This window comes from Lontra canadensis, unplaced genomic scaffold, assembly GCF_010015895.1.
Source record: "Lontra canadensis isolate GAN:19392208 unplaced genomic scaffold, GSC_riverotter_1.0 scaffold7, whole genome shotgun sequence".
Classification (NCBI taxonomy): Eukaryota; Metazoa; Chordata; class Mammalia; order Carnivora; family Mustelidae; genus Lontra; species Lontra canadensis.
In genome coordinates, this window is record NW_022631001.1 from 21908766 (window position 1) to 21925352 (window position 16587).

The following is a 16587-nucleotide window of genomic DNA, read 5'->3' on the forward strand; positions in this document are numbered from 1 at the left end:
TTTGACTTCTTTGCCGATTTGGATGCCTTTAATTTCTTTTTGTTGTCTGATTGCTGAGGCTAGGACTTCTAGTACTATGTTGAATAGCAGTGGTGATAGTGGATCCCTGCCATGTTCCTGATCTTAGCGGAAAAGCTCTCAATTTTTCCCCATTCAGAATGATAGTCGCTGTGGATTTTTCATAGATGGCTTTGATGATATTGAGGTACATACCCTCTATCCCTACACTTTGAAAAGTTTTGATCAAGAAAGATGCTGTACTTTGTCAAATGCTTTCTCAGCATCTATTGAGAGTATCATATAGTTCTTGTTCTTTCTTTTATTAATGAATTGAATCACATTGATTTGCAGATGTTGAAACAACCTTGCAGCCCAGGAATAAATCCCACTTGGTTGTGGTGCATAATCCTTTTAATGCACTGTTGGATCCCATTGACTAGTATTTTGGTGAGAATTTTTGCATCCATGTCCATCAGGGATATTGGTCTGTAATTCTCTTTTTTGATGGGGTCTTTGCGTGGTTGATGATGATCATCGTTTTTGATGATGATCTTTTTTGATTATCTTTTTTGATGGTGTTTTATCTGGTTTTGGGATCAAGGTAATGCTGGCCTCATAAAATGAGTTTGGGAGTTTCCCTTTCATTTCTATTTTTTAGAACAGTTTCAGGAGAATAGATATTAATTTTTCTATAAATGTTTGGTAGAATTCCCCTGGGAAGCTGTCTGGCCCTGGGCTCTTGTTTGTTTGGAGATTTTTGATGACTGCTTCAAGGTCCTTACTGGTTATAGGTCTGTTTAGGTTTTCTATTTCTTCCTGGTTCTGTTTTGGTAGCTTATAGTCTCTAGGAATGCAACCCTTTCTTCCAAATTGTCTAATCTGCTGGTGTATGGTTTCTCATAATATGTTTTTATACTTGTTTGTATTTCTTTGTTGTTGGTTGTGATCTCTCCTCTTTCATTCATGATTTTATTAATTTGGGTCCTTTCTATTTTCTTTTTGATAAATTGGTCCAGGGGTTTATCAGTCTTATTAATTCTTTCACAGAACCAACTCCTAGTTCTGTTGCTCTGTTCTACTGTTCTTTTGGTTTCTAGTTCATTGATTTCTGCTCTGATGTTTATTATTTCTTTTCTCCTGCTGGGTTTAAGCTTTCTTTGCTGTTCTTTCTCCAGCTCCTTTAGGTGTAGGGTTAGGATGTATACTTGAGACCTTTCTTGTTTCTTGAGAAAGGCTTGTATTGCTATATACTTTCCTCTCAGGACTGCCTTTGCTGCATCCCACAGATTTTGAACAGTTGTGTTTTCATTATCCTTTGTTTCCTTGAATTTTTTCAGTTCTTCTTTAATTTCCTGGTTGACGCATTCATTCTTTAGTAGGATGCTCTTTAACCTCCATGTATTTGAGGTCTTTCCAACTTTCCTCCTGTGGTTGAATTCTAGCTTCAGAGCAATGTGGTCTGAAAATAAGCAGGGAATGATCCCAGTCTTTTGGTACTGATTGAGAGACCTGATTTGTGACCCAGGATGTGATCTCTTCTGGAGAATGTTCCATGAGCACTAGAGAAAAATGTGTATTCTGTTGCTTTGGGGTGGAATGTTCTGAATGTATCTGTGATGTCCATCTGGTCCACTGTGTCATTTAAGGCCATTATTTTCTTGTTGATCTTTTGCTTGGATGATCTGTCCATTTGAGTGAGGGGGGTATTGAAGTCCCCTGCTATTATTGTATTATTTTCAATGTATTTGTTTGATTTTGTTATTAATTGATTTATATAATTGGTTGTTCCCATGTTAGGGGCATAGATATTTAAAATTGTTAGTTTTTCTTGTTGGACAGACCCTTTGAGTATGATCTAGTGTCCTTCCTCATCTCTTATTCTAGTCTTTGGCTTCAGATCTAATTTGTCTAATATAAGGATTGCCACCCCAGCTTCCTTTTGATGCCCATTAGCATGGTAAATTGTTTTCCACCCCCTCACTTTAAATCTGGAGTTGTCTTCAGGTCTAAAATAAGTTTCTTGTAGATAGCATATTGATGGGTTTTGGTTTTTTACCCATTCTGATACCCCATGTCTATTGATAGGGACATTTAGCCCATTTACATTCAGGGTAACTATTGAAAGATATGAATTAATGCCCTTATATTGCCTGTAAGGTGACTGTTAACTGTATATTGTCTCTGTTCCTTTCTGGTCTACTACTTTTAGGTTCTCTCTTTGCTTAGAGGACCCCTTTCAGTATTTCCTATAGCGCTGGTTTGGTTTGATGTTTGCAAATTCTTTTAATTTTTGTTTGTCCTGGAAGCTTTTTCTCTCTCCTTCTATTTTCAGTGAGAGCCTAGCTGCTTATAGTATTCTTGTCTCCATATTTTTCTTGTTTAGTGCTCTAAATATATCATGCCAGCTCTTTCTGACCTGCCAGGTCTCTGTGGATAGGTCTGCTGCCAGTCAAATATTTCTGCCATTGTATGTTATAGATGTCTTGTTTGGAGCTGCTTTCAGGATTTTCTCTTTGTCTTTGAGACTTGTAAGTTTTCCAGTAGATGATGGGGTGTGGACCTATTTTTATTAATTTGGGGGGGAGGTTCTCTCTGCCTCTTGGATTTTGATGCTTGTTCCCTTCACCAAATTAGGGAAATTCTCTGCTATAATTTGCTCCAATATAGCTTCTGCCTCTCTCTTTTTCTCCTCCTCCTCCTCCTCCTCCTCCTCCTCCTCCTCCTCCTCCTCCTCCTCCTCCTCCTTCTTCTTCTTCTTCTTCTTCTGGGATCCCAATTATTCTATTTTATATATAGTGACCATCAACTTCATATAGACTGCTATATGCAAAAGATATTAAATACAAACCTAATGGGAATAACCAAGCAAAAGCAAGTGATAGATATGCAAAAAAGAAAAAGAAAAGCATCCAAGTGCCTCACTAAAGAAAGCCAACTTAAGGTGAGAGAAAATCCACAAAAACAAATACACAACGAATAACAAAATGGTAATAAATACATACCTATAAAATATTATGTAAAATGTAAATGGACTAAATGCTCCAGAAGCAAAAGACATAGGTTGATGCAGTGGATTAAAAAAAAAAAAAATCTGTAAGCTTCCTACAAGAGACTTACGACCTAAAGACACATTCCTATTGTATATGAGGAGATGGAAAAACAGTTATCATGCAAATAAATGTGAAGAGAAAGCTGAAGTAGCAATACTTATATCAGACAAAATTGACTTTAAAACAGACTGTAACAAGAGACAAAGAAGGACACTCTATAATTATTAAGGGAACAGTACATTCGGAACACTGAAAAAAAATAAAATTTAAAAAAATGGGGACAATACAATAAGAAGACATAACAGTTGTAAAAATTTATGGATCCAACATGGGAACATCCAAATACATAAACCAGTTAATAGAAAATATAAAGGAACTAATCTCTAATGATACAGAAATATAGGGGACTTTAACACCCTACTTACATCACTGGACAGGTCATCTAAACAGAAAATCAACAAGGAAACAGTGGCTTTGAATGACACACTGGATCTGATGGATTTCATAGATATAGAACATTCCATCCTAAAACAGTAGAATATAAATTCATCTCAAGTGCATATGGAACATTCTGCAGGAAAGATCAGCTATTAAGTCACAAAACAAGTCACAACAATTTAAAAAAGAATTTATATCATGTATCTTTTCTGACCACAGAGCTATGAAACTAGAAATCAACCACAAGAAAAGAGCTGGAAAGAACACAAATACATGGGAGTTAAATAATATGCTAGTAAATAATGAATGGGTTAACCTAGAAATCAGAAATACATGGAGACAAATGAAAATAAAAAACACAGTAATCCAAAATCTTTTGAGATGTGACAAAAGTGGTTATAAGAAGTTTATATCAATACAAGTCTACCCCAAGAAGCAAGAAAAATCTCATCAATCTAACCATACACCTAAAGGAGCTAGAAAAGAACAAAGCCCAAAACCAGCAGAAGGGAGGAAATAATAAAGATTGGAGCAGAAATAGATAATACAGAAACTGAAACAGAATAGATCAATGAAGCCAGGAGCTGGTTCTTTGAAAAGATTGACAAAACTGATAAACCTCTAGCCAGACTCATTTTAAAAAAGAAAGAGGGGACTCAAATCAGAAATTATAGAGAATAACCCACACCACAGTAATACAAACGGTTGTAAGAGAATATATAAAGAAATTATATGCCAAAAAACTGGACAACCTAGAAGAAATGGATAAATTCCTAGAAACATATAACCTACCACAACCAAAGCAGGAAAAATAAAAAATTTGAACAAACTGATTATAGCAATGAAATTGAATCAGTAATAATTAAAAAACAAATAACAAAAACAACTCCCAACAAACAAAAGTCCAGGACCAGATAGACAGCTGTACAGGTGAATTCTATCAAACATTTTTTTAAAAGATTTTGTTTTATTTGAGAGACAGAGATAGCAACAGAAAGCACAAGTGGGCTTGATCATAGGACTCTGGGATCATGACCTGAGCCAAAGGCAGATGCTTAACCAACTGAGCCACCCAGGGACCCCAACAATACATTTAAAAAGAAAATCATTCACTACAAACAAGTGGGATTTATTTCTGGGCTGCAAGGAGTGGTTCAAAATTCACAAATCCATCAGTATCATACATCACCTCAGTAAGAGGATAAGAACCATTTGATCCTATCAAGAGATGCAGAAAAAGCATTTGACAAAGTACAACATCCATTCATGATTAAAAAAAAACAACAACAACCTCAACAAAGTAGGTTTAGAAGGAACATACCTCAACATAATAAAGACCATATATGGGAACCCCACAGCTAACATCCTTAATGAGGAAAAACAGAGCTTTCCCTCTAAGGTCAGGAACAAAACAAGGATGTCCACTCTCACCACTTTTATTCGATATAGTATTGGAACTCCTAGCCACAGCCATAGATGGCAAAAAATAAAGAAAAGAAAAGAAAAGGAAGTCATCTAAATCAGTAAGGAAGAAGTAAAATTTTATTTTCAGATGACGTTACTATATATAAAAAAGCTGAAACGTTCCACAAAAAAATTGTTAGAACTGATAAACACATTCAGTAAAGTTACAGGATACAAAAATCAATGTACAGAAATATGTTGCATTTCTATATACTAATAATGAAGCAGCAGAAAGAGAAATCAAGAAAACAGTCCCAATTGCAGTTGCACCAAAAATAATAGGATATCTAGGAATAACCCTAACCAAAGAGATGAAAAACCCATACTCTGAAAGCTATATAACACTGATAAAAGAAATTGAAGACAACACAAAGAAATGGAAAGACAGCTCATGCTCATGGATTGGAAGGAAAAAAATACTGCTAAAATGACTATACTACCCAAAGCAATCTACACATTTAGTGCACTTCCTATCAAAATACCAACAACATTTTTTCACAGAACTAGAACAATTCTAGAATTTGTATGGAACCACAAAGGACTCCCAGTAGCCAAAGTAATCTTGAAAAGCAAAGCTAGAGGCATCACGATTCTGGGATTAAGGTTATATTACAAAGCTGTAGTAAGCAAAACAGCATGGTACCAGCACAAAAAGGGTACATAGATCAATAGCACAGAAAAAAAAAAAAAAAACCAGAAATATACCCACAACTATATGGGCAGTTGATCTTTGACAAAGGAGGAAACAATATGCAATGAGATAAGGATAGTGTCTTCACTTTCTTCACTAAGGTGTGCTGGGAAATCTGTACAGCAACATGCAAAAGAATGAAACTAGACCACTTTCTTATGCCATACACAAAAATGAGTCAAAATTGATTAAGGATCTAAATGTGAGAACTTAAACCATAAAAATCCTAAAAAAAAAAAAAAAAAGGGCACAGGTAGTCATTTCTTCAATGTCAGTTGTAGCAACATCTTTCTAGATATGTCTCCTGAGTCAAGGAAAATAAAAGCAAAAATAAAAAGCCTCTGCACTAAAAAGGAAACAGTCAACAAAACTAAAACGCAACTGACATAATGGAAGAAGATATTTGCAAATGAAATAACTGATAAAGGGCTAGTATCCAAGATATATAAAGAACTTATACAACTCAATACCCCAAAAATAAACAGTCCAATTTAAGTATTGACAGAAGACATGAGAAGACATGTATGCAAAGAAGACACACGGATGGCCAACAGACACATGAAAAGATGTTCAACATCACTCATCATCAGGAAAATGCAAATCAAAACCACAAGTCACACCAGTCAGAGTTGCTAAAATAAAAAACACATGAAATGGCAAGTATTGGCAAGGATGTGGGGAAAGAAGAACGTTCAAGCACTGCTGCGGGAATGCAAACTGGTGTAACCACTGTGGAAAACTGTGGAAGTTCCTCAAAAAAATGTGAAAATAGAACTACCCTATGATTCAGTAATTGACCTAGTGGGTATTTACCCGAAGAATTTTAAAAAACACTCATTTTAAAGAATACCTGCACCTGTATGCTTATTGCAGCATTATTTACAATAGGCAAATTATGGAAACAACCCTGGTGTCCGTCTGTAGCTGAATGGATAAAGATACACACAGATATAGATGTAGATACAGACACACACACACACACACAGAATAGAATATTATCCAGCCATAAAAATGAAATTTTGCCATTTGCAACAATGTGGATAGATCTAGAGAGTATAATGTTAAGTGAAGTCACTCAAAGACAAGTACCATATGATTTCACTCATGGAATTTAAGAAACAGAACAAATGAACAAGGGTAAAAGAAAGAAACAAACCAATAAACAGACTCTTAACTACAGAGAACAAACAGACAGTTTCCAGAGGGGAGGTAGTTAGGGAGTTGGGTGAAATAGGTGAAGGGGATTGAGAGTACATTTCTCTTCATGAGCATTGAGTAGTAGATGGAATTACTGAATCAGTATTATGTACCTGCAATGTATATAACACTATACGTTAACTACACTGAAATTAAAATTTTATAAAAATTCTAAGGAATCAACAAACATACCTACTAGAACTGATAAGTGAGCTAAACAGTGTCTCAGGATACAAGGTCAATACACAGAAAAATCAGTTTTATGTCTGTATATTAGCAATGAATAATTGGAAACTTAAGAAAATTTAAATAGCACCATAAAAGCAAAATAGGAATTAGATTTAAGGCAAATGTTGCAAGCTCTCACAGAGAAGATATGGTTGTCTCTGAAAGCTGCAAAAGTTTACTGAGAGAAGGCACAAATAAATGGACTAGTATGTCACATTCATGAATTAGAAAACCTGATATCCTAGATATTAGTTGTCATGAAATTGACCAAAAATTCAAGTAAAGTGCTGTTAAAATCCCTTCTTCCTGTGAAGCTGACAGAAATGAAGTTCACGTAAGCAGCCATTTCTTCAAGATTGACATTACACCAAGGGCAAAAACAACTGAATTCTGGGCTTACTTTGGATTCTCACTGTCTTCTAGATTTTGGCCCCGCAGTTCCTCACCATTTTGTAAAATCTTAGATGATTTTAAGATGTTTTCTTGGTTTTAATTATTATCCAGTTTTTAATTTGTCTTTGGTAAGATTCTGTTTCCTAGCTCCATTATAAAAAGTAGTCTCCATTTATTTTTTCTGTCAGATTAATATTCGTTTTTGAGCACTTATTATGTGACAGACATTTCTGAGCACAGCATATGTAGTAGCAAACAAGACACATTCTCCACCCTTAAAAAGTTCCCATTCTAATTGAGGATGTTTTCACTTGTCTGTTCAAATTGATTAGGAAAACAGCGGTTGTGAAATGCATGAACTTTAAGCAGATGTCAATTCCTGCCTTCTGAAGGCTTCCATAGTGACCTAAAGTCTCACAAGATAGACTCTTAAACTCAGGGACCATGCTGAATTGGAAGACCATAATAAAAGCTGCACAAAGTTTGGGATAGGGAAAACTAAGGGGGGAAAAAACCTGGGATGGTGTGTGAGGGACTAACATTTTAAGGATGATAAAATTTCACCACATGACCAGCAAAGATTGGAGAAGTGACATTTGAGGAATCTGTGTTTTTGTTGTTTCTATCCTACAGATTCTCAGAGTGTTAGCCACCAAAAGAGAGAACTTGGGAGTCAAGAATCTTCGAATTTATTCATAAATTCTCCTTTCCGAGTTGTGGAAAGTCCTTGGACTCTAGCATCCCTCTACCCAGCTTTAACCAAGAGCACAAGGAAACATCCAGGCTCTCACCATCTTTTGGTAGTCCCCAAGAAAAAAGCCAGTGAACCAGAGCAAGTCAGGGAAGCCATCAAACCACTGATGCCTCATGAGGATGTTGTTAGACAGCTGGCATCCACCAAGAAGTCATTTGAACCCACGTGGGATGATGCCAGAAAGTATACTCTCCAAACTGCATTGCCTCCCCTGAAGATGAATAAACCAGCAGTTTCTTCCATAGAGACCTCTCAGTCTGAAATAGAACCTGAAAATATCCCCAAAAGTAAACCCTCCCAAGAATCCTCTCTTACCATGTTTTCTCCCACATCCAGCATGTTCTCCGCTGGGCTGGTTTCAAAGAAGAATTAGCTACATGTTGCCTTCCTCTTCCTTTTTGTTTCTGTGCCTAAGAGTGGTAATGGTGGTGACTTGTTAAGAAAGGAGCAGAAGGGCCATTGAGGCTCTCAGGAGGATCACTCTCATCTAGCATTTTCCATAAAGAATCTCTCAAGGGAATGGGCAAGGGAGTTATTGTTGTTTGGGAACTGAAACTAGTTGTTCTCTGATGTTATAGGGTTTCTCATCCTAACCCTTCATAGTACTCCCTGCTAAAGGAATGGCTTTCTTCACATCAGTATGGGAATAAAGGCAACCTCTCAGGAACCCAGAAGGTACATGATGTATTATTTGGACCCCTCTGTGATCACTCAGGCTGACAGAGACTAAGGGATGAGTGCAAAAGTAATTCCATCCTAAGTCAAAGAGTAAAAACTGGCATAGGCTTTGGCATGAGTTGGAGGAAAGATCATCTTACATGTACATCCTGTGATCTAGTGTGCAGTGAGTTGCTTCCTAATAGCTTGTTAATGGCTAATTCCCCAGTGGGATGATGGGCATAATCCCATGCCCACCCAGTGGCCCTGAGCAAAAATCAGAGCTTCAGCAAGTATCTGGAGACCTATCAATCTGGAAGATTCAAAAGGAGGAAGGCCTAGGATCTACCAAGTGAAAGAAGTGATGCAGTGAGATAAAAGTGGAATATTTTTAAATACTTTATTAATCAAAGCAGGCATAATCTCTAGAGCTTTATCCTCTTGACTGACACTAAGATTAGGATGTTGCCACTGCCCTCAAATAAAAGTCAATCTAGTAGATGAATCAAGATAAACAATTATAATAAATTACTAGCTGTAACTATTTATAAATATAAATATTTAAATCTTCAAGGTAACAGTGGAAGGAAGAGCTATCACCAGACATGCTAGACAGCATTAGTCCATAACAACTTTAATACCAATCTTAGATTCTTTATTTGTGCTTTTAAAAAAATTATGGTAAAGTGATGCCTGGGTAGCTCAGTCAGTTAAGCATCTGACTCTTGATTTCAGCTCAGGTCATGATCTCAGGGTCATGGGATCAAATTCCAAACCCAGCTCCATTCTCAGCAGGGAGTCTGCTTGAAATTCTCTTTCCTCTCCCTCTGTCCTTCCTCTCTCTTTCTCTCAGAAATCTTTTTTTTTTTTTTTTTTTTAAGTAAAAATAAAAAGCTTCTGCACAGCAAAGGAAACAAGAGAGTAAAAGGGCAACCTACAGAATGGGAGAAAATAGTTGCAACCATATATCTAATGAAGAGTTAATATCCAAAATATATAAGGAACTTCTACAATTCCACAGTAGATACAAACATACATACGTACAAACATATATACCTGATTAAAAAGTGGGAATAGGACATGAATAGGCATTTCTCAAAAGAAGACATGCAAATGGCCAACAGATACATGAAAACATCACTAATTATCAGGAAAATTCAAATCAAAACCACAAAGAGAAATCACCCCACACCTGTTATACTGTCTATTATCAAAAAGACAAAAAACAACATATGTTAGTGAGGATGGAAAGAAAAATAAATTATTGTACACTGTTCATGGGAATGTAAATTGTTACAGCCATTATGGAAAACCGTAGAGAGGTGCCTCAAAAAGATAATAAATACAACTACCATATGGTCCAGCAATCCTACTATTGGGTATACACCCAAAGGAAATTAAATCAGTACCATGAAGAGATAGCTGTATTCCCATGTTTATTGCAGCACTGTTCACAATAACCAAGATATGGAAAGAACCTAAATGTTTGTTGATGGATAAAGTGTGTGTGTGTGTGTGTGTGTGTGTGTGTCTGTGTGTACATACACATATATAAACACACATATTCACACGATGGAATTTTTTTTCAGCTTTCTCTTGGTTTCTATGTGGATGGAATATCTTTTTTAATCCCTTCACTTTCAGTCTGTGTATCCTTGAAGTGAGTCTCTTGTAGGCAGCATATAGGTGGGTCTTGTTTTTTATCCATTCAGCCACTCTCTGTCTTTTCATTGGAGAACTTAGTCCATTTACATTTAAAGTAATTATTTATAGGTGTAGCCTTATTGCCATTTTGTTAATTGTTTTCTGGCCGTTTTATCATTCTGTTTCTTTTTCTCTTGCTCTCTCCCTTTGTAATTTAAAGATTTTCTGTAGTGGCATACTTAGATTCTTTTCTCTTTATTTTTGTATATATTCTGCAGGGCTTTGCTTTGTGTTTATGATAAAGCTTATATAAAACATAATAGTCTACTTTGAGTTGATAACCACTTTAGTTTGAACACATTCTAAAGCTCTACATTTTTACTCTCCCACCACCACATTTTGTGTTTTCAATGTCACAGTTTACACCTTTTGTCTTGTGTATCCATTAAAAATTATTATATTTTTGTTGCTTTTGTCTTTTAGCCTTTATATTAGATCTGTAAGTGATTAACACACCACCATTACATTAGATTATTCTGACTTTAACTGTATATTTACCTTCACCAGTGAGATTGGTGCTTTCATATATTTTCCTGTTAATAATTAGCACTCTTTCATATCAGCTCAAAGAAGTCCCATTAACATTTATTTTAAGGCGAGTCTAGTGGTGCTAAACTCTTTCAGGTGTTGTTTGTCTGGAAAACCCTTTAACTCAATTCTAAACACTAACTTTGCTGGATAGAATATTCTTGGTAATACTTTTTTTTTTCTTTTAGTACTTTGAATACATTGTGTCACTTTCTTCTGGCCTGCAAAGTAGTCTAATGGGGGGTTCCCTTGTAAGTAACAAGTTGTTTTCCTCTTGCTGCTTTTAAGAGTATCTCCTTGTCTTTAGCTTTTGATAATGTGTCTTGGTATGGGTCTCTTTGGATTCATCTTCTTTGAAACTTTCTAAGTTTCCTGGATCTGGATGTCTGCTTCATTCACCAGGTTAGGGAAGTTTTCAACCATTATTTCTTCAGATAAGTTTTCTACCCCTTTCCCTCTCTTCTCTCTTTCTGGAACCCCTGTAAAGTGCATATTTGTCCACTTAATGTGGCCCAATAAGTTCCTTAAGTAATCTTCACTATTTTTTATTCTTTTTACTCTTCTGATTAAATGAATTCCACTGCCCTGTCTTCAAGTTTCCTTGTCCTGTGTTAGCTTTATCTAGTCTGCTGTTGGACCCCTATATTCAATTTTTTCAGCTCATTTGTTGTATTATTCCAGTCTGTAATTTTTGTTTCGTACTTTCTTGTATTTTCTGTCTCTTTGTTGAAATTCTTACTTTGTTCATTCATTGTTTTCCTGATCTTGGTGAGCATTTTCATTGTCATTCTCTTCAACTCTTTATTAGGTAAATCACTTATCTCCTTTTCATTAAGGTATTTCTCTGAGGTTTTGTTTTGTTCTGACATTTCAAACATATTCCTCTATTTCTTCATTTTCCTTGACGCTCTGTGTTGATTTCCATACCGTTCTCTCTGAGTCTTGAAAGAGTGGTATGGTGTAGGAACTGAACCTTATTATTCAATTCTGCCCTAGCTCTTGTTGTCTCTCAAACCTTTGTGATTGTCTAAGCAGGATTGTTCTTAGTGGCTCCAGTAGTTGAGGGTGCATCAAGACCTATCAGTGTGCAAAAGAGAGAGGGCTCTCAGCAGCTAGGTGCAGGCTAATAAGAAGTCAGATCCTCAGCTGCTTTTAAAGTATGCAAATATACCTCTTTCAAGGGAAGACTGGGAAATGGATGTTTCTCTCTTTCTCCCTCTGCACTGAGCCCTAAGGCTATAACCAGTTATAAGCTATATATTTGTTTACTCCCATTTTGTTGAACCTGTGAACACTAACCTGCTAGTTACCAGAGCCAGGCTCTGGTAATCAAGGGATGTGTCTTCCAGGTAGCAGCCACAAAAGCCAGGTTACCAGATGTGTGTACAAACTCCTTCTTGGAGACAACAGCAACCCGGATTAAGGCAGAGGGAGAGAATGAAGATGGTTCCCACTGGCCCTCCTGGTCTCTGGAGAGGATTGCACTTGGCCTCTAGACATGGGTTAAATTAAAAGTCTGCCTCTTTAAGTTTTTAAGATAAGCTGTAGCTTTTAAGATAAGCAAATAGTCCTCTTTCACAGAGAGACTAAGTATTTCTGTCTGCTCACTCTATGCTATGCTTTAGGGGAATAGTCAGTTAAGAAATGTTTCTCTGTTATTGTCCTGTGAGATGCATGAATTTAGGCCCCATTAGCCACCAGAGCCAGGCAATCAAGGGGCATGCCCTGGGCAGCAGCTACAAAAACCAGGGCAGCAAACATGTGCTCAGAATCCCTTCTAGGAAATACTGTTAACCTGGAGCAAGGCAGAGGGAGAACATAAAGATGGCACCCACCAGCCACTGTGCTCTTTGGAGAGTATTGCAGTTGGCCCCTAGATGTATGTTAAGTTTGAAGACTGTCCCTCTAGCTGCAGCTATTAAGATAAACAAGTAAGCCTCTTCCTTTTTTTTTTTAATTTGATTTAATTTTATTTATTTTTTTAAAATTTTTTTATTTCTTTTCAGTGTAACAGTATTCATTGTTTTTGCACCACACCCAGTGCTCCATGCAATCCATGCCCTCTCTAATACCCACCACCTGGCTCCCCCAACCTCCCACCCCCCGCCCCTTCAAAACCCTCAGATTGTTTTTCAGAGTCCATAGTCTCTCATGGTTCACCTCCCCTTCCAATTTCCCTCAACTCCCTTCTCCTCTCTAACTCCCCTTGTCCTCCATAAGTAAGCCTCTTTCATGGAACGACTGCGTGTGTTGTACTCTTCTGCCTCTGCACTGGGTCCTGGGTGTTCACTGTGGTGAATCCACTTGGGTCCTTGAAATATGGTCTCTAAGTTTGCTATAGCCTTGCTATAGCAAGGATTGATAGATGGATTTGGTAGATACAATCCCCAATGGCTTTCAAAGCTAGATGTTTTGAGGGATCATCTTTCAGACAGAAGTCTTAAAAGTTGGGACACCAGATGCAGGGTCCAAGCTCTTTGCTCCTCAGAGAGATGCCAGAAGGGAGTTTCTTCTGGTTGTGCATTGCCATGCGAGGGCTGAGGTTTATGAAAAGATTGTGTCTCTAGCCTCTCCTCTTTTTTTCAGTGTGAGTTTTTTCTTGTTTGCCCAAAAGGGCTTGGTTAGTTTCTGGTGTGGGATATTATTCAGCCATAGAAAAGAAGGAAATCCTGTCATTTGCAACACCATGGATGAAATTGGAGGACACTGTGTTAAGTTAAATAAGGCAGATGTAGAAAGACAAATACTCCCTAATCTTACTTACATGTGGGATCCAAAACAGTCAAACTCCTGGAAGCAGAGAATAGAATGGTGGTTGCTAGGATGAGAAAGAAATGGGGAGATAAAATCACAGGGTACAGAGTTTTAGTTATACAAGATGAATAATTTCTGGAGATCTAATACATAGCAGTATAACTATAGTTACCAATGCTGTATTTTATCCTTGAAATATGCTTACCCATTAAACAATAACTCCTCATTTCTCCCCGAATTCCCTGGCAACCACTATTCTGGTTTTTGTTTCTGTGGTTTTGATTATTCTAAGTACCTGATATGAGTGGAATTATACAGTATTTGTCCTTTTGTGACTGGTTTATTTTGCTTAGCATAATGACTTCAAGGTTCATCTGTTCTAGGCTCATCCATGTTGTAACATGTATCAGAATTTCCTTCCTTTTTAAGACTGAATAATACTCCTTTATGGGGGTGGACCACGTTCTTTTTATTTATAAATCCATGGACATGTAGGTTGTTTTCACCTTTTGGCTATTGTGAATCATACTGCTATAAACATGGGCACACAAATATCTATTACTGTCCCTGCTTTTAATTTTTTTGAAGTATATACCCAGAAGTGGAATTGTTGGATAATACAATAATTCTGTCTTTAATTTTTGAGGAACTGCTATTCCACTTTCACAGTGGCTGCACCATTTTTCATTTCCACAGCCCTGTCAAAGGGTTCTAATTTCCCCCACATTCTCCCCAACTTCTTATTTTCTATCTTTTTTGTAATTGCCATCCTAGTAGGTATGAGGTTGTATTGCATTGCAGTTTCCATTTTCGTTTCCCAAATAAGTAGTGGTGATGAATATCTTTTCATGTGTGGTTTTTTTTTTTTTTTTTTGAGAGAGAGAGAGAGAGAGAAAGTGCATGCACGCATTGTGGGGAGGCAGAGAGAGAGGAGAGAGAATCTTAAGCAGGCTCTGCACCCAGCATGAGGCTTGATCTCATAACCCTGAGATCATCACCTGAGCTGAAATCAGGAGTTGGATGCTCAACCAACTGAGCCCCCCAGGTGCCCTGTTTTTCGTGTGATCATTGGCAATTTGTATATATCTTCTTTGGGAAAATATCTGTTTAAGTACTTAGGCTATTTTATTTTTTGCTATTTTTAAATTTAAATATAATTAGCCTAGTTATAGTATATCATTAGTTTCTGATACAATGTTCAGTGATTCATTAGTTAAGTGTATCACCCAGGGCTCATCCTATCATGTGCCCTCTTTAATGATGGGCCTTAGGCTGTTTTAAAATCTGGTGTTCATTTTGTTGTTGTTCAGTTTTAGGAGTTCTTTATGTATTCTCGATATTAATCTCTTATTAGATATATGATTTAAAAATACTTTCTCCCATTCTGTGGTTTGCCTTTTGTATTCTTGATTAGTGTCATTTGATGCACAAAAGTTTTTAATTTTCATGAAGTCCAATTTGTCTATTTTTTCTTTTGTTTCCTCTGTCTTTGGTGTTATATCCAAGAAAACATTGCCAAATCCAGTGTCATGAAGATTTACTCCATGTTTCCTCAAAGAGTTTTATAGTTCTATTTTATACCTTTCGATCTTTGATCCATTTCAAGTTCATTTTTATATATGGTGCAAGGTAAGTGTCCAACTTCATTCTTTTGTACATGGATATCCAGTTTTCCCAGCACCATTTTTGGAAGAGATTGTCCTTTTCTCGTTGAATGGTCTTATCCTCCTTGGCTGAAAATTAGCCATATATAAACTCATTTATTAGTGGGTTTTCTATCCTATTCCATTGGTCTATAGATCTGTCTTTATGCTAGTACCACACTGTTTTGATTACTGTAGCCTTATAATAAGTTTCAAAATCAGAAGTTATGTGAGTCCTCCAACTTTATGCTTCTTTTTCAAGATTGCTCTGGATTTCCAGGGTCCCTTGAGATTCATATGAATTTTAAGATGTAAAAAGTGCCTTTTGAATCTTTTGTTAACATGTATTATTTGTCGCAGAGGTACAGGTCTACGAATCATCAGGCTTACATATTTCATAGCACTCACCATAGCACATACCCTCCCCAATATCCATAGCACATACCCTCCCCAATATCCCAGCCACCCTATCCCTACTCCTGAACCCCCCAGCAACTCTCAGTGTGTTTCATGAGATTAAGAGTCTCTTATGGTTTCTCTTCCTCTGATCTCATCTTGTTTCATTTTTTCCCTCCCTACCCATCACAACACCCTGCCCTGCCTCCATCATTTGGTCTTCTGTATCACAAATTCTCTCTTCTGCCTCATTTATCCTAGCAGTTAGACCCTCCATTTTTTAAAAAAAAAAATTAACTTGGTTAGATTTTAGTTCTATAGTTAATAGCTTTTTAAATTTCAACTTGGTTAGACTTTTTTTCTCCAGAAAGGGATTCTCTAATATCTTCCATGCTTTTTTTGAGCCCAGCACCTTGAGAGTCATCATTCTGAACTCTAGTTCTAACATATTATGAATGTCCATATTGATTAGGTCCCTAGCCATTGGTACTGCCTCTTGGTCTTTTTTTTTTTTTTTTTTGTGGTGAGTTTTTCTGCCTTGTCATTTTACCCAGATAAGAATAGATGAATAAGACAACAAAATACTAAAAGGGTAGCAACAATCCCAGAAAGATCTACACAAACCAAATCAGAAGAGACCCGAAACCAGGAGGAGAAGAAGGAGGGAAAAAAAGAAAGGAAAAGAAATGA

General features: G+C 36.8%; 1 protein-coding gene across 1 annotated transcript in view; it reads left to right on the top strand.

Annotated features, from left to right (window-relative positions):
• Positions 1 to 8694, top strand: part of LOC116865263 (glycerophosphodiester phosphodiesterase domain-containing protein 4-like) — a 113089-nt gene extending 104395 nt beyond the window's left edge. The window contains exon 15 of the mRNA XM_032853549.1: positions 8095 to 8694. Within this exon, the coding sequence (XP_032709440.1) occupies positions 8095 to 8588 (494 nt within the window). The 3' untranslated portion in view covers positions 8589 to 8694. The remainder of the gene's footprint in view (positions 1 to 8094) is intronic.
• Positions 8695 to 16587: the final 7893 nt, after the last annotated feature.